The 21,463-nt window shown below is 40.0% G+C and overlaps 1 protein-coding gene across 2 annotated transcripts; it reads left to right on the top strand.

The window, feature by feature from the left end:
- The first annotated feature begins 15,133 nt into the window (after positions 1-15,133).
- cnga3a (cyclic nucleotide gated channel subunit alpha 3a) lies at positions 15,134-19,788 on the top strand. Of its 2 annotated transcripts, XM_071517608.1 has the most exons (8): positions 15,134-15,234; positions 15,939-16,058; positions 16,191-16,364; positions 16,801-16,851; positions 17,556-17,768; positions 17,945-18,046; positions 18,133-18,239; positions 18,392-19,788. In XM_071517608.1, the coding sequence occupies exons 1-8, from the start codon at positions 15,134-15,136 to the stop codon at positions 19,786-19,788; spliced, it is 2,265 nt and encodes a 754-aa protein (XP_071373709.1). The 2 variants fall into 2 exon arrangements, with proteins under 2 accessions (XP_071373709.1, XP_071373710.1); XM_071517609.1 differs by lacking the exons at positions 16,801-16,851; positions 17,556-17,768.
- Positions 19,789-21,463: the final 1,675 nt, after the last annotated feature.

Raw genomic sequence — 21,463 nt, 5'->3', positions numbered from 1 at the left:
ATCAGTTACTTAAAACTACTAGCAAGAATTATAAGTCACTAGTAAATTATAATCTATTACATAGCAACTGGAAAATAACAATAGTGGCTGGTGGCTGGCAGAATAGTGACAAGTAACTATGTATTTGTGGCTATTTTTGTAACTAGTGCCTTTTATAGTAAAAGTCCATCTTGAGACAAAATTCATAGATTAGAGTTTTGGTTCTTTGTTTTGAAACGTACAGTAGCTCATGGTTCTTTCTGGTTTTTGCAGTTGATCATGAGCACAAACAATTGGACTGTCCAAGTTTGGTGGGCTGGTATGAATTCATTGGTTGCTAATGGATGAAGCACTGGCCTCCTAAGCCAGAGAATGGGAATCCAAGTCTCATCTGGTGTGACTGACAACAGAGTGGCACAGTGCGACTGTGCTTGGCCTGTAGACCAGGAGGGAATGGATTTAAACCATCTTCTGCTAACTGTGTTACAAGCAAACATTAGCAAGGACCTTTCTGGACCCACATTCAAGTTCCTGTAAAGCAAGCATCCACCCAGCAAAGTGTCCCTGAGCGAGAGTCTGAGGCACTCCCAGCTCCAGGAACCCTCTGCAGCAAACTGCTTTGAGATTTGATAGCTCTACTCATGGATAGAAAAAAAAAATTAGAGGTTGGGATTTCAATATTGTTTTTTAGCCTACATGCTGGAACATGTCAAACATTTGGTATATAGAGAGATTATCTGGGCCACAGTATTTAGATGAAAACTGTTATATGCCGTTGTCTGAATGTTCCCATGAGGGTTTAGTGCCAAAATCGTAACACCAGCTGTGACAGCCCATTTTCTTTCTACCAGCCAGCTCTGCTGGCATGACAGTATCTGAAGAAAACATGAATTTTAATTACAACCCGCCATGTTGTTATTTTGAAGCAGTGTCAGCAAATTATGTGATGAACGACATTACAAACACTCTGCTTTGTGTTGTGCCTAACATGTCTCATAGTTGTTCTTAACCACTGTAAAGCACAGCCTCTCATGGCTTATTGCTTAATTAATATTACAGTTAGTTATGAACAGACTTTTAGATTATGTTTGGCTGGAAAAAAAACTTCCAACTTGCTTTAGTCAACCCAACAGGAGTCTGTGTCCTACCTTGGTCACCCGATGCAAAGTGCTCTGAATCCAATGCATGATACCTTTGAAAGATCATGCCATGGGAAATCACCAGGTTAAACCAGATTTACCTGCCAGTAGTGCCTGCCATAACTTGCACTGATATTACAGTTCAAGTAATGTAGCAGCAGTACCAACTACTAGGCTCTACTTAAATTTGGTTAAATGTAGAGGTTATATCATTCTTGAATTCTTATGACATTAAACATACATCCTACAAATACAACAGGGCTTTGACAGATTACTTCTGGAAATAACAAGAGGCTTTGGAGTAACACTTTGGCAAAAACTGGCAAGAAAAGGGAAGGTGGGTTCAGCTTCCTTTACTGCCATTCACACATATAGATCTTGATATCTCTGAATAGCTAATCAGAATGGAAAGAGTCCCTGAGGGCAGTAGCATTTTAGTAGCATTGGATGTTTTAAGGGGTTAGGTGAAGTGAGATGAAGTGTCCAGTGACACCATTATACTGAAGAAAACATGGGCAAGCTCTAGCAATGATTGCCTGACACTATCGTGTAGTAACTCTCTGTTTACAGGAGTAACACATCCTCTCAGAAAAAGTGATTCTGTGTTAGATTACACTATTTATTATGCAGATTCATTACCTATTCTTCTTTTCAAGCACAAAGGAGATTCTGTTCCATTACTGACACAGGAGGAATTGGACTGAGAGGAATACAGATAAGGGGAAACACAGGAGAGGAGACTCTGTAGGGATGTAATCATAAGCCAGGACAGGGACACAAGGTTCCTGATCCATCATTACACCACCTCCAGCAACACACTTAAGGATTTGCTGACAGCAATTTCTTAAGCTTCCTGCAGAGGGCAGAGATGTAATAAATTCTTGCAAATTCTTCACCATTGACTTATGGGAAGGGAAGTTGAAGAGGTACTGTTCTTTTATTTTCAATAACATGGTAGAAAAACACATTTATGTAGTTTTGGTTAGCCTAATTGATATAAATCAAATATATAGTAATGATCATTTTATTGTGTTGAGAGAAATTATTAGTATTTCATGTTCATAATTGTCAGAATTTCATCTTTGTCCTGAAGTACAGTAGAGCCAAACTCCAATGAATCTGCAACAAGATGCCAGAATGCGATTAATGCTGACATTGGACACAATTTACTAAGACCTACTCTATGAGCTGCTATGTAACAACAAGGAGTATATGTTTTTGAAACTGAGACATACTGTATGTGGTATTTAATTTTATAATTACCTCTTCAGTCAAATAGGCTACTGCATTAGCTCATGGAAGAGTTGATAGTCTGTGACATTACTGCTTGCTCTCTCCTTGTACAACACTGAAATCTTTTCATCAAAGAAGTCAACATAAATCTGATTAGAGGTAAGCACTGATGAATATTACATATCAATGTTGGTTGTTCACAAATACAGTACAGATAAATAAAATACACTGACCCTAACCCTAATAATTACACTTAACTATTCTGAAATTGCTGCATACAGTTGACTGTGGCAAACAGAACAAACTTATCCTAATCATTCAGAATCGGCTAAAAGACCATGATCACCATAATGTTATTTGATCTGGACATTTTACTAGATGAAAACTGTCTGTCCAAAGTTTTCTGCACCCATCTCCCTCTCCTCTATACAGACCTGTGATGCAACAGCCAGACACGGTAAGCATAATTTCTTTGCAAATCAGTTTTGTTCTACCTTAATGCTTGCAAGCTCACTCCTCCTTCCACTCTAATTAGGCCCTTTGTCCATGCTAAGTATTGTTTCTCAACACCCTCCCACAGTGCTTCAGCTACTTCGGTTTGAATTGTAGGCAAGGACACTCAAGAGAAGTACCAACTTGCCAAACATACACTATTACAACATCCTATAACTTAAGTGTGTGTGCATAAACAATATATTACTATATTTTCACATCAATATTGGTAAACTCTGAGAATATGGATGTTATAATGTATCAATTCACATAATTAAATCTAGTCTCTACTCAAAAGTGCAATCAGTATGTAAAGAGCAGCAACACACACACACACACACACACACACACACACACACATGCACACACACTTGTGCAATCAACTGATGATTGGGATTGGGAAGAGGTGCTTAAGTGTAATTAGGGCACAGGTTGGAATTGCTGTACTATAATTCAATTATAAGCTTCCAATAATTTATTTTCACGATGAACAACCTAATAAGTTAAATAATTTGGTGAAGTCCTAGGAAGAGAGTTGCTTCTTGTGAAATATGACTGCTAACCTTGAACACAACAGACTCATCATTTAAAACAGTAAGGAGGCCAGAGAGGGAATCACAAAGCTCCTGGTCACAGATGAATGGCCAGGTCTCATGCTGGATCTTCTCCTCTGGGGAATTACTGATTAATACAGGAGAGGAGTCAGATCTTGGCATGTATTTGAATTGCGATATCTCTCTGTGATTGTTATTTGCACAATGAATGTGAAATTAGGAAAGTGTTGAGGTCTCTCCATCACTTATGCGTCAAAACCCATGCACTAATTTGGCCTTGTACCAAGCTGCTGCCCTTTTAATATGTGCACACACTATTGACCATCTAGCTGATATCTTACACATTAATGCGCAACAAGACATAATTGAAGCATTTCTGTAAGTTCTCACATTTAAATGGATCATTACTCTTTTCAGATAAGATGAAACTTTATTGATTCCTGTGGGCAAATTTGTTTGGAACTGCATTTTTGTACAAACTTGCCGGTTAATCTGCGCTGCCACATTTATGCAGTGACTGGAGAGATTCAGTTTGTATTTTTCCTCATGTTGGGCATTTTGTGTTTACAGTCTCTAGAACAGGGGACACAAATCATCACTTTGTCCTTGAGGTTGTTATAGCAACCCTATTTGAGTGATAAATTGTCTTCTCTGTTTGGAATAAAACAATGACAAGGTACAAGGAATCATACCAAGCCTCTGATGAACAGGGTACAACTCATCAGGACAAGAGGACTCACAGCGGTGCCAGGGCCACTTAAAATGAAATTGGCTGCCAAGACACATCTGAGAGCCTCTCTGGCTCGCTTGCATTCTAATTTCTCATACTGTACATATGTATGTTGTCCGTTTCTTTGATCAGAACTTAATTTCATCTTTTGGATTGTTTGGTTAATTTCATTACCGCTGTGTCCCAGATTTTAAGTGTTGTTTCTTTAAGTGTTGCCATTCACTGTTTTTTTTTTTGTTTTGTTTTGTTTTTTTGCCCCAACCACTCCAGCTCACCTCTCCCTCATCAAGGATGTTCCAGTCTGCACAGCAACATACTCTGCTGCGTATATTCCCCATATCTTGCCTTCGAAACATCATCATTGTCATCTACAGAGGTATACAGTATTTTCACTTGGGGTGTTCTGAGTAACCATCTAACCTGAGTCCAACTTTGGCATCCATGATCTATTCCTTGGCTAACCTTGGCCCACCCATCATCAAAGGAAGCTCCTTGATGAAAGTCCAATCATTATAACTCAGCGTTTTGAATAGAATATTACACAGAATAAAAATAAATCTATGGAACATTGACTCACAGCTTTTTCATGTGATATTTAAATGTATTTTAGGTATCAGAAATTAGCCAGCACTATTCATACATGTCAGAAAGATCGGTATACAAATGTCATTTCTAAAGCAAAAATGGCACAAATTATAGATTAAAAAAGGGAAAAACTACAGGGAACAAGCACCAATAACATTTGTTTTGTCCCCCCTAATTACGTTATTGTACCCTATAATTACTTTTTAAGTAGCTCCCAGTAATTACAAAAACAGTTACACCATAACTACCTTATAAATCTCTCATAATTACAAAATTGTTACCCCTTAATTCCCGGACTTCTTGTAGTGTTACCCTGTAACTACAACATTGTTATTTTACTAGCACCCCATAATTACAAACTAGTTACACCATAATTAACGGGCTGTAAAATAAAGCGTTACCATAATGGTAATATTTTTCATTTTCTTAACAGAAAACAAGTGGCATATTAAAAGCAAAATGGACTCTCAGTGAAAAAACAGCCACATTTAGAATAAATATTGATTATATTGTTAGTAATAGAGGTATAGAAAACATATATTTACTAATCCCATTACACTTTCACTGCTTTAGGCTACATGTCACCCATAACTGCAGGAATAAAGGTGTGTTTTGAAGAAATGCGCAGACACTATAAAAGTAGTGTGCAAATTAATGTTTCAAATAAAATGATTCAGTTGTTCAATTGTGTAAAGTGGATAGGAAGACGACAGGAGTTCAGAAGTGGAGGTGCAGGTGAGAGTGTGTTCAAGCAGGGCCTTGGCTCATTTGCTTCTGTTTGGCACGTCTGTTGGAGTGGCGTCTCTGCTGTTGCAGCCATGTTGCCAGCAGATTTTTTTTTCTTCTTGAATATGCGGGATAGCCAATAGAAGAAGCCACGCTTCTTCTTCTTTGGTTTTGTTGACAGGCTGTCTTTGGCACTGGAACTCTGAGGTCCTGTAGGTTTGACCAGTTGGATGGGTGGAAGTGTCTTTTCCAGGGTCAGACCGGACAGATCCTTGGTGTCCTTTACAGTTTCAACCACAAGGCTTAATGGAGCTTTGACCTCAACCTGGATGGCTGGAGCCTGGGACTCCTGAAGCAGGTTGGTTGATCCTTCCTGAAGCAGGTGGATCAGGGTGTATTCAGCAATAGAGACAGAGAGAACCTCCTCTGAGGTGGAGATGTTGTCAGGTCCAGCAGAGAGGACAGCGACTTTTGTTCCCTCACAACATTCAGGTTGATGCAGGACGGCGACAGAGCTTTCAGCAGCGGCCTCAATCTGTGCACAAGGGCTGACCATTTCCCTCTTGATGATTGTTCTTCCTCCTTCTCCAAGTCCTGGAGGAACAGCATCAGTTTAGAATCAGCTTTGATGATTAGAGTAGGGGCATGGTATGCAGTACAGGCAGCCATAAATGTCAAACTCGCTGATGAGGAAGCATTCATGTGCTTTTCACGAAGTTCCTCCTCCTCCAGGAGGACAAAGAGGTTCCCATTTGTCAAGATGGTCCAGAGTTGGCCCATATTGTGGGGAGCAGTCAACTACAAATCTAGAGAGATGTGATGAAGCGTAGAAGAGCTCCTCACCAAATCCCTCCTTCTCCAAGTCAAAGTGGGATTTGACCAGTGGCTCCCACTCATCCAGGCAGCCCAGAGTGGATCCACAGGGTGAGCAGCAGTCAGCCACAAATCCAGATGTGTCACCTGGGGGAGCATAGAGGTATCTCTTTCCAACTGCCTCCAGGTGGTAGTCATCGCCAAAACCAATGGGGGAGTGCTGAAGCTGCCACAGTCTCTCAATGAGGTTGAAGTCATCAGTCACTGGAACCTCATGGGATGGAGCCTCAACAAGGCAGAGCAGGTTGGATTGAGCCTCAACATGCTGAGCTGGGTGGATGGATGCTCCAGCATTACCTAACGCTGTGTCTTCAGTCATGAGAGGAGACTCTTTCTCTGTGGGGTCTCTCTCCAAAGGTCTCCTTTGTCCATATCCAAGGGAAGTTTGCATGCTGATGAAGCCGCATTGGCTATTGGTTCCCATATATTGAGGCTCTCAAATCCACAAGCAGGTTTGGAGCCGAGACCAACAGCAGACTGAGGTGAAATATCACAGTCGAGCTCAGCAGTCACTCCAGAGAAACTAGAGGCTTCAGCATAAAGATATTGCTCCTTATTTTCGCAAACATGCAGTTGATGTTTTCATGGCGATTGTCATTAAAGGCACTGAGTCGAGTGACCATTTGCATGGATGCTGAAAGAAATGCAATGGCAACATCTTAATGAAACAAATAACCAAGAGGCCACCTGATATTGAACATGCTTCATCATAGCTTCATTTTATGCCTTTCATCATAGTTTTGTTTCAACAACAAATCTATTACAATATAAATCACACAAAGGAAGTACTGGACACAAATGCAAATCCTTCAACACAAACAGCTAGTCTATCCTGACTGTCTTTGTCTTGTTTGTCTATTCAGCAAAATCCTCTGTACTAATCTTTTCCTGTTAAATAATACAATTATAAAAAGGTAGATATTGTTGATGTTTCTCCAAATGAATGCAACGTGAGTTTTCTTTCTCCATTTGCAGGTGAACACCGATCAGAGATGTAACTGTTAGTCTGAGTTTGTCTTCAGGTCAGTCGCTCCTTTATGACACTGACATTCTAATTCTATGATCTCTGCTGCATTCTGTCCAGCTGCTTTATGATTCATCAGATGAAGCTCAGGCCCCAGTAAACTTTGATGACAGAGATGTCCCACTTCGTACATGGTTTATAAACTACACATGATTAAAAAACACATAACTGAATATTTGGAATTTGTATTAAGATACCCTATTTTAAACATCTATTTAATTGCTAATTCCTATTGCACTTTCACTGTTTTAAGACACAAGTTAGCTCACTCTAATCTTACTAATACCTACTACTATTACTACTATATATTACTATTACCTATTACTACTACCTACTATCATATCTGAGGGGATACTTTAGGAAAATAAAAAGAAAAGTTATTCATCTTCAATTCAGCTTTTCAGGTGTAGAATTTATTTTTTCCAGAACAACCTGTGCATCAACCCATGTAGTTAATAGAAACATGGGTAGCATTTTGCAATGTCCTTTTTCCAGTGCATGAACCTTTAAGCACCAATAAAATTAGTTTGGTCCCTCCCTAATTACGTTATTGTACCCTGTAATTATTTTTTTTAAGTATGCAGTAATTATGAAAACAGTTACACCATAACTACCTTATAAATCTCTCATAACTAAAAAATTGTTACCCCTTAATTCCCGGACTTCTTGTTTTGTTACCCTGTAACTACAGCATTGTTATTTTATTAGTACCCCCATAATTACAAACTAGTTACACCGTAATTAGCGGGCTGTAAAATAAAGCCTTACCAAAAAAACACATACACACACACACACCCGACCCACCTCCTCCTGTCCTGCTGTCCATGTTACTGGTCACCTGCTCTCTGATTAAGTCTTATGTCTTGGCCTTATGACAGGAGCACAGCTTTGCCAGGAGCATTAAACTGTTATCCCACGATGCTCTGCACCTTCTGCAGATCAACAACCATGTTCATACCTCTGATCTACAATGAGTAAACAAAATATCAGCAACACATACAATAGACTGACCAGGTGAATCCAGGTGAAAGGCATCATCCTTTATTGATTTTCAGCATTTAATCCACTTTAATCACTTTGTATGTTCCCTTCAGTAGACAGATGGGAAAGACATAAGATTTAAGTATCCTAGTAGGTGCGTGAGTGGTTTGAATGTGTAAAGAACTGTGACGATGATTGTTGTTTTTTTGACTTTCAATAGTGTCCCGTGTGTGTTGTGTGTATCACGACACATGTTGAACTCCTTGACAACAGAGAAGCAACATTTAAATGCCGCAGTTTCACTGGAAAACATTGTGAGCCAAGAACATTCCTTCATGGATGCATTGTGCTGATCTGTGTTTCAATCTATGGATTTTTCTTCAGCAGGATAACAACTCAAACTGTTCAGGAATGCTTTCCTGACAGTGAGGTCAGCTGACTGCGGTGGCCTGCCCAGTCTCCAGGTTTCAATCCAACAGAGAATTACTAACACCCATCTAGTGAATGTCTCATAAGGAGCAGGACTGTCTATATTCAAAACTAATCAGAGGTCCCTGTTTCATTTGACTATTTAGTCACTGACTGCCCACTAGTTCCACTCAGGGTGCCTTGTGACCCCTGAAGAGCACTGAGCTTCTTGAACAATATTCAGAATAACTGTATGAAGACAAGCAGAACTCACAGAGGCTGTACAAAGGCTGTACAAAGATTTCTGAGTGCTTCTCCTATGTTACACGTATCTGCAGTGTCAGTACTTTGATGCAATGTTAGGATTATTACAAATATTTTCATTTTGAAAATTTGTTCAGGTACGGCTCTCCAAATAAAAGTCCACATTGTTCAAAGTTATTACTGCATGTTGGGCATTTCATATCTTGTGGGACTTTGTCCTTTGTGCTGCCAGTTGTTGATCTGACCTGATTAGAGGCTCATCACATCAGTTTGGACTCAATCATGATAGAGTGACTGAGGGTATATAAATGAAGGGGGTGGTGAGTCTTACTGACTTGAAAACACACACAGAGCCCAACATGAGGGGGACAATCACTGTGTCATGATGCACTCTGGGAAGCCAGGGTTTAGAATGCAGTAGCTAATTACCACATGGCTTCTGGCAGAGATGTAAAGAGGCTTTCAATAGATCTCTATGCACCTGGACACAATCCTAAACCTAATGAGGTTTGGAAAAGAGAAGAGTGATTGGTTAGTCACTGCACAATTTCTTTTACCATGGCAACATTCAATGTTAACCAGCGGACAATAGGCTAGCAATGAAGCATTATGAGGAAATTTAAAGCGGTAATAGCGTGGATTGTCAGCGACAATTTGGTTTGAGGGTATCTAGGCCTTGGAGAAATTCCCAGAACATCGCCTCTGTATGGAGAAAGATCTTAATCCATTAGTCCACAAGAAGCACTTCAGTCCAGGAGCAGTGGCTGCGCTTTGCCAATTCAGTTTCCTGAATGTTTCAGTTGCTTTAGTTCCACTGTGAGCAAAGTGCAGCCTAATTGCAAGTGATTATGAACTGAACTAAGAATACAGGAAATGGTGATTGTACGGTATTGATCTCTATTGCTGAAACATTTTGCATAATCGATATGTTGTGGTGATTGGTACACCTGACTCTGATTGTCCATCTACAGGAGAGAAGAAAAGTGGCTGCAAATTAAAATAAAAAAATAAAGTGAGCATTATGTATTAAAAAGGAAGATTGTGGTGTCAGTTGAGAGTTGTTCTCTTCCTCACTAAGTAGGATTTTTAATGCAGATTAAGCTAAGAGCTACTTTGTGCATTTTGGTCTTAAACACTATTTCTCTCAAAGATCCAGGTTGTAAGCAGTGTATCGTTTGGCAAAATGCTTTCCAGTGATATACTATTGTAGTTTTAAGCACAGTAACAATGATCCAGTACCCATTACTGCAAAGAATTTGTACAATAACAGATGGGTTAAGGGGTTTACATAATTGCTTTGAGATAGCACTTAAATTGAATTGAGGATCATAGCTACAAATAATGAAAAATCTTAAGGGAATGTTAATATCATTATTTGCGTCAGTTAACAGGTCCATAGACTGTCTGTACATAAGCACCTTTTCTGTGTGTCCAACACACTGTTTCTATTAATGGATTGCGTGAACCCACTCCCTACTGAGGACAATCTCAAAGTCTATTACAGTGCTAATGCCATTCAGTTTGAAATGGATGACCACAGACACAGAAACAGTAACATTATCAGGGTCGGCATCAGCATTGTTTATATGCTTTAGAAGGATTATTTTTAGACCAGATTCTCAAAATATCTGTAAGTGAATTGACAATCAGAAACAATCCCTAAAGCCAGTGATGATGACAGATCACTGGAGCAGCTGACTTGAGATAAACTTATGGAAATATTCATGCAAGAAAAGGGACAATGTTCTACCAAAGTGAAATATTGCTTTAAGCGACCGCGTCCATGAGGGGGCATTAGGTGGCTCAAAAAGGTACTCAAGTCTAAGCTGGGATTAGTGGTGCAACTCCGCCAAGGGATTTTTCTTTTAACCTTATGCTTTAGGATGATGTGAGGGGGCGGGGCTAAATTGGTGTAGAGACAGGTGAAACATTGTGATCTAGATCAGCCAGACGGTGCTTTTCTCGTTCTGTCCTAATCACCCAAATTGCTTGCTCATCAAGTATTTGGCTGACAATTCAGAAAACTACAGTTAGGATTGCATAGTCCCCTGACTTCTGCCTCAAATCCCTCATCCTATCTTCACTTGAACTCATGCATTTGCACTTTCCATATTTTTTTTTGCTGGGCATGCATGCTCTTTTCTAGCAAGTGCAACCAGTGTTCTTCTATTCATCCAAGGTATTTGTTGAGGGAAGACCTGTTGTTATTTATTCAATTTCCACCTCAGGAGGTTTGAATCACAGGATGACTTTCCTGTCATGAGCCCGCTTTTCTAACCTATAAGCCAAAACGGTCCCCACTATTAAGACTGTATACATCCATCTAACTTTGATCAACTGTTGTAAATATCTTTTGATAATGATAATGTCATCACATAAAGAGATATTTATACTACTAAATACATCACCCCAGGAGCTTTTATTTGATATACAGATCTCATTTTTTGCCCAAAATTCCAGTTATGCCTTTCTAGTTCAAGGCCTTTGCTGTTACCAAATTTACTCTGAATTGAATTGAATTGAGCCAAACTAAACCAAACCAAACCAAACTGAATTCTTGGCTATGACATTTTTGCTTATTTCACTCTGATTGCCTTATCATCACATCATGACATGACTTAAATGAAAGTGATTATCCCCCAGTTTCATAAGCATGCACAGGGTGTAACACTGAAAAATATTATGGCAAAAATATATAGGCCTAATTAAAACAAACGCGTTCGTTTTTGCCCATAATAAATAAGAAGACTATTGTTCTGTGAGTGCCGGTGTTCTGTTTGTTTTGATCCTTGCCACAGTGTTCAAGATTTGAAGCTGTACGCGCTGCTACTTTTCAAAAATATATAATTGCATATTTAACTAAGGTTATTTTCGGTCATCGGTCATACGTTTCTTGGGTTTAGCTACTAATGAAGAATCATTGTAATATTCCTATAACATTCCCACAGGCACATATGGGGTTGTCTGTTGTCTACACGTGTTTATTCAATAGTGTGGTGTTTTTGTTTGTTTTTATCTCCTATGGTATGGTTTCCTATTGAGAATTATGTTTTTTTCTGTGATATTTGATGCTTCTTTAAATGTATTATTATATAATCAAAACAGTTATTTTAGAGACAGGCTATAAAATATTGGTGGGGGACAATGATGCCAAATAGAAACTGATTGATCGGGCTCCACCCCTTGACTGATCTGGGACCTGCCTGCTGGCCACGGAGCTTAATCCCCACTGACTTGATCCAGGATAGTCGCTGTCACTAATTATGGACTGTTGGCAACAATAATTTTGGTGACTTTTTGCTCGGAAAGAGGAATCGGGAATATTTAACGATAAAAAAATATTCTTGTTCTATGTTGAAAATGGGATTAAACAGAAGCAATCTGAGGGGAATTACTTGTTCGATGCTCGACTCGCAAACAGCAGTGTGAGGAGCTTCATCCAGGTGAGCTGCTAGCTGACTACATTTATTTTGTCTTCAGAAACTTTGCAATAGTTTGAATTTCAGATAAACATCCAATAGTTAAATGCACTCCAAAGAAATATCACTGTAATATTCCAATAGGGATTTATGGTGTGTCTGTGGTAGTCGATAGTATTCGTTGTACTTTGTGGTATTTTTCTCTTATCTTCAATTGTATCACTATCATATTCCTATAATATTTCCATTGGGATTTAGGATTGCTACAGTTCTTTTTGGTTAGGGAGATCCGCATTTTCAATTTATGTGTTTTTTTAAATATCTATTCCTGTGTTTTGATATTTGTTTGATTGGGTTGCAGCCTGTCACAGCGGTAGGTTGTAAATTGTAAAGATGCTCAAATAAATTCTAACAATATTTGTCAATTATAATGTTTTTGCACTCGGCATCATGTGGAGGCAGAGGCTCCCTAGACTGGTAAAAGGGTCCTGAAACCCAAGATATGATGGCTGTCTTTACCTTGGTGGTGTTAGAGTGCACAGAAACACGTCTTGCTGGGTCTTTTGAGACACCACATTGGTACATCTAGGCACATTATATGAGTGATGTGGTGTTTCACTGGGAAGTGAACCAGTAGGCCAAGTATGTTTTTCTCAGATGACATGGGAATGTGTCCTATCAATAATGTATCAACAAAACATACAAAGTGTAGGTAATTGTAATTGCCCTTAGTGAGGACAATAAGGGTTAGCCTACTTACTGTAAAAATAAATGTTAATGTTCAAATAGACTTCGGTGAAGCCCTTGGTCACCATTGACAACAAAGCCTTTTTTTTATATTCTTTTCATTGCAATGAGCTTTACAGTGTAGAGGGACAGGAAAGTGAGAGGGGATGGCATGGTGAAGGCTGTGAGCTTTGAATAAACAACCTTGTGAGGAGCTTCCATGCTTCCAACAGAAAACACTTTCACAGAAAATGTCCATCATTCACTCTACCATAGAAAAAAAAATCCTTATCAGCAGATAAATCACCACACCCAAATATCAGATATTGATTGGGCCCAGGCACTTAGATTCTGAAACCTATAAGTGTGTACACTTTGTATGTTCATAACTTGTATCTTATCTTTGACAGAAATTCTAAGAAAACCACTGTGCAAGTCAGATTGTTGTACAATTCAACCAGCATAAAAGACACGCAATCAGAGAGTTTTGGTATGACTCTATTGAAGATTAAACCAATAACCTTAAGGACAGATGTCCCAAACACAATGCGATGGAGCTGGTATGGAAATGTATGGCATAATTAGTTAAAAAATATACAATATTGTTTCAGTTGAGTGAACAGAACAGCTTGTATCATTAGCTGGTTCTACTCTGTGCCCAAATGCAGTTTATATAAAGCTAAACATATGGTTACCATATTTGAAAGCCAGGAAATAAAGATGAGTGTCAGCATAGCCCAGATCCATCTTTTATGTGGATAAAAAAGACTCATGTTCGTTTATCGAACACTGAAATGTAAATACAGATTGTCACGTTCAACCAAACTGTTTGGTGTTTCAATGATGATGTAAATCACATTTAGTGTACCGACTCCCTTGGGTTTACCTGCTGTCACCCTGCAAGTCCTCGGCCTCCTGGTGTTTCGAACCTCCCTGTGACAGTGTGATTTAATTTAGTAGGGGTTGGTTAACTCCCTGGTATTAGCACTAATCTACATGTGTGCACGTGTGGCAGCCGTAGGTCTACTCCATAGATCAGTGACTCATTATTTACCAGCAAAATACTGAAAAAAATCTGTTATGTGAGGCAATACGTTGTTTTTGATTGTTTTCACCCATTCCTCTAAAAGCCTTTAAAATGTGTAAGACTGAAACTGACCATTGAGAATGAGAATGAGAATTCTGTCTGAAAGTTTTCTGTCCATCATGCCCCCAAACCCCTTAATATGCATCTACGTAATGTTCACACAAATGCATTTTGAATAAAAAAATGAGAATGGTCTTAATAGGATAAAAATATCTTCCAGAGCCTAAAAAATGTTTTTCATAGCCAAAACAGGACATTTTCTTATGCAATTCCTGGCAATTTGACGTGACTGTATGCAAGTCCTGGCTGTTTTTCCAAACTGTACACAACTTCAAAGTGAAGGGAAACCCTGACGGCGGCCCCACAGTACCTGGGCCTAATGGACTTAACATGCTGTATACATGTCCAAACATAGGAACTTACACTGGCTGCCCATAAGCCATAGCTTAGTTATTTTAAAACCCATCTGATCTTTCACAGTGACAGGGCACTGATCCTGTTTAGTGTTAAAGACATAATCAGGATGTATTTTTAGGCGCTACGCTCAGACAGTGAAAATTGGTCTTCAGTAAACACATCAGCGACACGTCCCTCATCTCAATGCATCCCATCCTCTTTGTGGACCAAGAATTTGTGATGCTAAAACCGTCCATGAGTGCACTTGAGGGAGCTGGATGAGAACGGTGGAGAATGATAAGAGGCCGCCGCCCTCTTGTGTTTTGCAGTCAATAGTCCATCTTTTCTTTTCAAAGTCACGTAACACTTCACACAAACAAATTCAAGTAGGTGAATAGGAGGTTGTGTTTTGATGTAGACTTTCTAGCTTGACAAACACTTATCTTGTGGTTGTGACTTACCTACAGTGTTTCTCTTTGCCTGTGTACACCAGGCCAGCAGAGCTGGACAGGAAAACATGGCAAAAATCTGCACCGAGCAATCCTATTCAACCAGACAGCGGTTGTCCACCTGCACCCCTGATGATGATCTCGCTGTCATTGAAAATGGGGACAGCAGGTCTGATATCACTATAAAACTCTCAAGATTCCAGTCATGTTCCACTACTTCATTATGTGCTGCTTTTCTATGTGTTTCTATGCATTATGTGGATTTTATATATTATGTACAGGGTCAGGATTTTGAACTCTAGCCTGACTACTTGTCTACCTTATTAGTGCCCTTTGCATTAGACTCCATTCAAATCGGTCAACAGTGTAACAGTCAGACAAACTAATATCAGTAAAATTGCCCGGTAAAATTTCCACCCCTGATTGTTTTTGCACAGTATGAGGCGGCCCTGTAATACTCAGTGGGTAGAGCATGGCATTAACATTACTAGAGCTAGGAATTGAGTGGAGGCCCACTGGAGCCACCCATACTAAAAATGTACACACTCATGGTCCTGTAAGGTGCTTTGAATAATAGCGTCCCCCAAATTATGTTAGAAGTTTAGTATGTTGGAGAAAACAAGAAAAAGTGTGTCGCACACTCCATAGCAAATATTCGCTATTTGATGACGTTTCTGCCCTGTTGCCTTCCTCAAGATCTTCTAGCTCCAATATTCTATGGAGCTAGAGTGTGCGACACACTTTTTCTTGTTTTCTCCTGTCTACTTCCAGTGATCAGCACCTCTTAACAATTTTTGGTGTGTGTTACCTCCCTATCATAGAAGTTAGTGTGGTGTCATTATTGTCATTTTTTCCCCACCTGCTGTCTTCCAGGGCTCACTCTCTCTGTGAAGACACCTCTGACATGCAGGGGGAGGGAGTCGTGTCTTTAGCCACCAGCAGACCTCGGCAGTCCTACAGAGATTCATTTGCCGGTGCCGGGGCGATGGCCAGGTACACTACTGTAGTCACAGTTGAAGGTTTTTAGTGGCTGTTTGGGAGTTACAGCTTAAGGCTCTATGAAATGGTTTCACAAGCCTAGACAGGTGTCACCGTGTGCTGTTTTGCCTCCTGCTGATCCTCTAGGCTGTCTTACTTCCTATTCATGCTGCGGAACTGGGCATCTCACAGAATGAACCATGAGGCAGAGAGGCCCGACTCTTTCCTGGAGCGTTTTAGAGGTCCAGATCTCAAAGACGTTTCCGGTCGAGAGAGCAATCCCCAGTCTGTGGGTTACCATGACAGCCTCCGTAAGAGAAAGTAAGTAATGTCTGATAACACTGGAGATGATCAATGCAAATAAATGAAACTGTCTGGACTCTAGCGGACCTCATCGCCTCCCAGAGTGACCTTGAATACACACTAGCATAATTTTCTTACTCCCCAGTTATGAGGTTGCTCTTCTTATACAGTGGGCAGCATACAGTATATCTGTCCCTTACAGCCACACTCCAGTGATTTCACCAACAATATGAAAACTTTGAAACAAGCCCAACAAGTTCAACCATCAATTTACACCACAGAACAGCAATAACAACTGATTCCTGTCAACTGGAGCAAGTACAGCTTTGCCTAACTGAATGGGGCAGAATGGGACTAGAATGGGATCCTGAAAGATCCTGTTAGAGAGCTTTAGATTTCTGATATTTTGAGTATTGTGCAAAAATATCTTTTTTTTTTCTCCAAACCTTTCCAGTAAGTGGCCGCTAGCTGCTTACAACATGAATAATTGCAACAACACAGATGAGTAAGTGTGTGCAGATCTGTGTCAGAGAATAGAGCTAGAACTGCTAACTAGATTTTTAAAAAAAATTAGTTATAGAATATATCAGTAGCTTTTTAGTAAAAAAAAAACAAAACAAAAAAAAGTAGTAATAGTGCACATTATAGCTCAGGTTATATATGTTATTTTGTAGATGTAGTCTAATGTGGTATTTTTATTTTCTACAGTAGATGGCGTTGTTTTTTATAGCACAGAAGTTTTTAAATCAATATGTCCCCTGATTCCCTGATTATGCCCTCATGTTAGATAGTGTAAACCTCCCCAGTCCCTGTTCCTGCTTGTGGGGAATTTGATGCTGGTTGTACAAATCTAATCATCAGCACTGATGTTGGGGACCATTTGGATGTGATCAGTCCCTCTTATGAATCTTAATCTATTGGCATATTTTGATATTTACCAAATAAATATTTCTAAGTGGCAAAAATTTAAGAGCGACTATTTGATGAATGCAAACAGCTGTGTAACGATGCCCTCTGATGGACAAAAGTATGACCTGCACCAGATCTTCCAACAAAGGCCTGATTCAAAGAACTGTGAATCCTCCACCAGACCCCTTTTCAAGTTCATGGCTCCAGTGTTGGATAGTCATGTAGCCGTCTGATAGTTCCTCCTAGACCACCTCCGTCCCTCTCAACAACAAACATAAAAATTAAATTTGTGATCCGTAGCAAAAAAGAGGACAAAAAAGAGGAAATAAAAAAAGATGAGAAAAAGGATGAGGAGAAAAAAGATGAGAAGAAAGATGGGGACAAGAAGGAAGAGGAGAAGAAGGATGAGAAAAAGGATGAGAAGAAAGATGAGAAAAAGGACGAGAAGAAAGATGACAAGAAAGATGCTAAGAAGGATGATAAGAAAGACGATAAAAAGAAAGAGGAGCCGCCGTAAGTACCCCATCATATTGGACTGTCAGTGCTTGTGTGGCTAACATGGAGCTCACTGGGCAATTAAAGAACAGAAAACAAACAGACGTGTTTCACACTTAATGTTTCACACTTATGTAAAAAAAACAGCTTGAACAAAAACTTGAGACATCAACTAATGCCAAGTTGTTTTCTAGGAAAGAAATTTTTATTATGGATCCAGCAACAGACCGGTACTACAGATGGCTTACCGTCATTGCAGCCCCAGTATTTTATAACCTGATGATGATTGTGACAAGGTATTCTCTACTCCATGTGCATGTAACTTATTCTTTACTCGGTGGGATGATCACTGAGTTTAATGGTTGTTCTTCCTGTCCTCTAGAGCCTGTTTTAACGAACTCCAGGACTCGTATACGTATGTGTGGATAGTGCTTGACTACACCGCAGATGCCATCTACTACATGGACACATTTGTCAGAGCAAGAACAGGTTTGAAATTGTTCTCTGCAGTAATTGAAGTCAATAAGACAGTTAATACAATCAATGTAATCATCAGGATTTTTCTGTACAACCCTTTTTGCCATTTGTTTGTTGGTATTGTATTTTCTGATCAGGCTACTAATGTTATGCTTGTTCAACAGGTTACTTGGAGCAAGGCCTGCTTGTAAAAGATTCCACCAAACTGAGAGATAAATACAGAACAACATCTCAGTTCAAATATGATATGATTTCAATGATACCTACAGATCTATTGTTTCTGAAATTTGGCTACAACAACCCTGAGTTCAGATTCAACCGACTTTGTAAAATGCCAAGGCTGTTCGAGTTCTTTGAACGCACAGAAACCAGAACCAGCTTCCCAAATATGTTTCGTATTAGTAACCTTGTGCTTTATATCCTCGTCATTATCCACTGGAATGCTTGCATGTTCTTTGCCATCTCTAAAACCATTGGTTTTGGAACTGACACCTGGGTATATCCCAACATCAGCCACCCAGAGCATGGCCGCTTGGCCAGAAAGTACATCTACTCCCTGTACTGGTCCACTCTGACCCTCACTACCATCGGAGAGACCCCTCCTCCAGTCAGGGATGTGGAGTTCCTCTTTGTCATTGCCGACTTCCTCACCGGTGTGCTGATTTTTGCTAGTATCGTCGGTAACGTCGGTGCCATGATCTCCAATATGAACGCCTCTCGCGCCGATTTCCAGGCCAAGATTGACTCCATAAAGCAGTACATGCAGTTTCGAAAGGTCACCAAAGACCTGGAAGCTAGGGTGATCAAGTGGTTCGACTACCTGTGGACCGAGAAGAAAACCTGTGATGAGAAAGAAGTGTTGAAGAACCTCCCCGACAAGCTCAAGGCCGAGATTGCCATCAACGTCCATTTGGATACACTGAAAAAAGTGCGTATTTTCCAGGACTGTGAAGCCGGTCTGCTGATTGAGTTGGTGCTCAAGCTGCAGCCACAAGTGTTCAGTCCTGGAGATTACATCTGTAAGAAGGGCGATATTGGCAGGGAGATGTACATCATCAAGGAGGGGAAGCTAGCTGTGGTGGCCGACGATGGCGTCACTCAGTTTGTTGTGCTTAGTGATGGAGCGTACTTTGGGGAAATCAGTATCTTAGGTATCAAGGGCAGCAAGGCGGGAAACAGGAGAACAGCCAACATCAGAAGTGTAGGTTACTCAGATCTCTTTGCCCTGTCAAAAGACGACTTGATGGAAGCGCTCACCGAGTATCCAGAGGCCAAGAAGGTTCTGGAGGAGAAGGGGAAAGCCATCCTGATGAAAGACAACCTGATTGATGAAGCGATTGCTAACGCCGGCGCCGACCCCAAGGATCTGGAGGAGAAGATCCTCAAACTGGAGGGCAACCTGGACGTCATGCAGACCAAGTTTGCCAAACTGTTGGCAGAGTTCACCTCAAGCCAGACAAAAATGAAACAGAGAGTCACTGACATGGAGACAAAAGTGAAATCTGTGCGACCCGAGGACCTCTCTGAAGTCATAGCTGACAAAGATAAAAAGGTCCAGTAATCATACTATAAAGCAAGGAATCTCTGTCTGTATGTGTGTCCTTCGCATGTCTCGAGAACCGTTCGTCCAATCTACTTCACACTTGGTGGGTGTATTGCTGGGGACTCAAGGATGTGCAGTGTCGGATTGGACACGGGACACGTTCAACATTAATAAACTTTGAATAAACAAGCGAACAGCGCTCTCTGCAGCAGCTCAAAGCTCAAAGCAAGCAACTGGAAGCACAGTGTCGAGGAGTTTGGATGAGTGGTTCTCGAGAAAGCTGCAAGCAGCGATACCGGAGGCCAAGCAATCGGCCCATTCCGAACAGGCATGTTTTGAACGGGCACTGCACTAGTTTTAAAAATGTTTGAAATTTACCCGGGGACTTCACAGGAAATGAAGGGATTTTTCATTTAGAACGGTAGAATGGAGTGTTACTTTTTAACGGCTCATGTTTATATCTATTTATACATCACTACGTTTATTATCATCATTCATCATGTACAAGATGTGTCAAAATGTGTACAGTGTATGCAGCAAATATATATTTTTGTCTGCATGCTATGATTGACAGTCAATGTGCATTTCAGGATTTTTGTCTTGAAACTATCTTGTTCAGAGAAACTTGTCAGCAATAGAAAAATTGCATACCAAGGGCATTCTGTCATCAAGATGGCTTTTCTTAGCCCTAGTGTTATGAGGAATTTGTTTATTTTTTCTGCCTAATCATTAATGACATTTTTCTCAGAAAATACCTTGATATATCTGTTAAGTATGAACTACAGGGCATACTGTACAACAACACACAACAATGAAATTATTATGTTCATGTAAAACATGGTTTGGTATGTAACTGCATGTACAAAGCATACAATATCAGTTGTAAACCTGCAATGTTATGACATAGGAATATTCCCAACTAAAAAAAACATTAAAATGTACATATAACAAATATATGAATGTGCCTATTTTGTCATTTTGTAGGTAAGAGGAAAAAGTTAAATCCTCACTTGCAGTATTATGAATATTACAATATGATACACAAACTGGTTTGGTTTCCTGATGCTGGGTGGATAATTTCTGTTTGTTTCTCAATGAAGGCAGGGCAAGTGTATAGAAAATAACCAATTAAATTGTGTTGCTACTCTACACGTTTGAAAATGAATGTGGCTTTTGATTAAAAGCTGGTTCTTGGGTAGCAAATTACATAAAAGCAATCAATCAGCACTACTGAAACACTTTGCCTTGAAGTTGCCTGTATCAATGACCGGGCATGCAGGGCGCATGCCCCAGGGCCCCAGACCACCAGGGGCCCCAAAATATTCTAAGTCCCGTGTTCGTGTTCAATGCATTTTACAACATTTCATGAATTTCAATTGAAATGTGCAGTCAGGCGGGACCCTGACAGATATAGGCCTGTAGGCCAGTTTATGATTATGGGGGCCCAAGTCACAGCCTCTAATGACATTTCTTTTGATGCGGAGGCCCCAATCACAATTATTAAACTGCCACCCCTTGCTTGTATGTTTATGAGCAGTGCATTTAGTGAGTATCATCCAGCTAAGATGCAGAGCACTAATTATATACTGGTGGGGCAGGGGGGTCTAGGTACAGCCAGTCAAACCTTTTCAATAAATGTCAACATTTAACTTTTTTTTTTGGTCCTTCATTCTCACCATCTATCACCTCGCCT

Source organism: Centroberyx affinis, unplaced genomic scaffold (assembly GCF_046629955.1).
Source record: "Centroberyx affinis isolate AG114_WGS23_722 - 3 ecotype Tasmania unplaced genomic scaffold, CSIRO-AGI_Caff_v1 ptg000503l_1, whole genome shotgun sequence".
Lineage (NCBI taxonomy): Eukaryota > Metazoa > Chordata > Actinopteri > Beryciformes > Berycidae > Centroberyx > Centroberyx affinis.
This window is presented reverse-complemented; position numbering and strand designations above follow the sequence as displayed.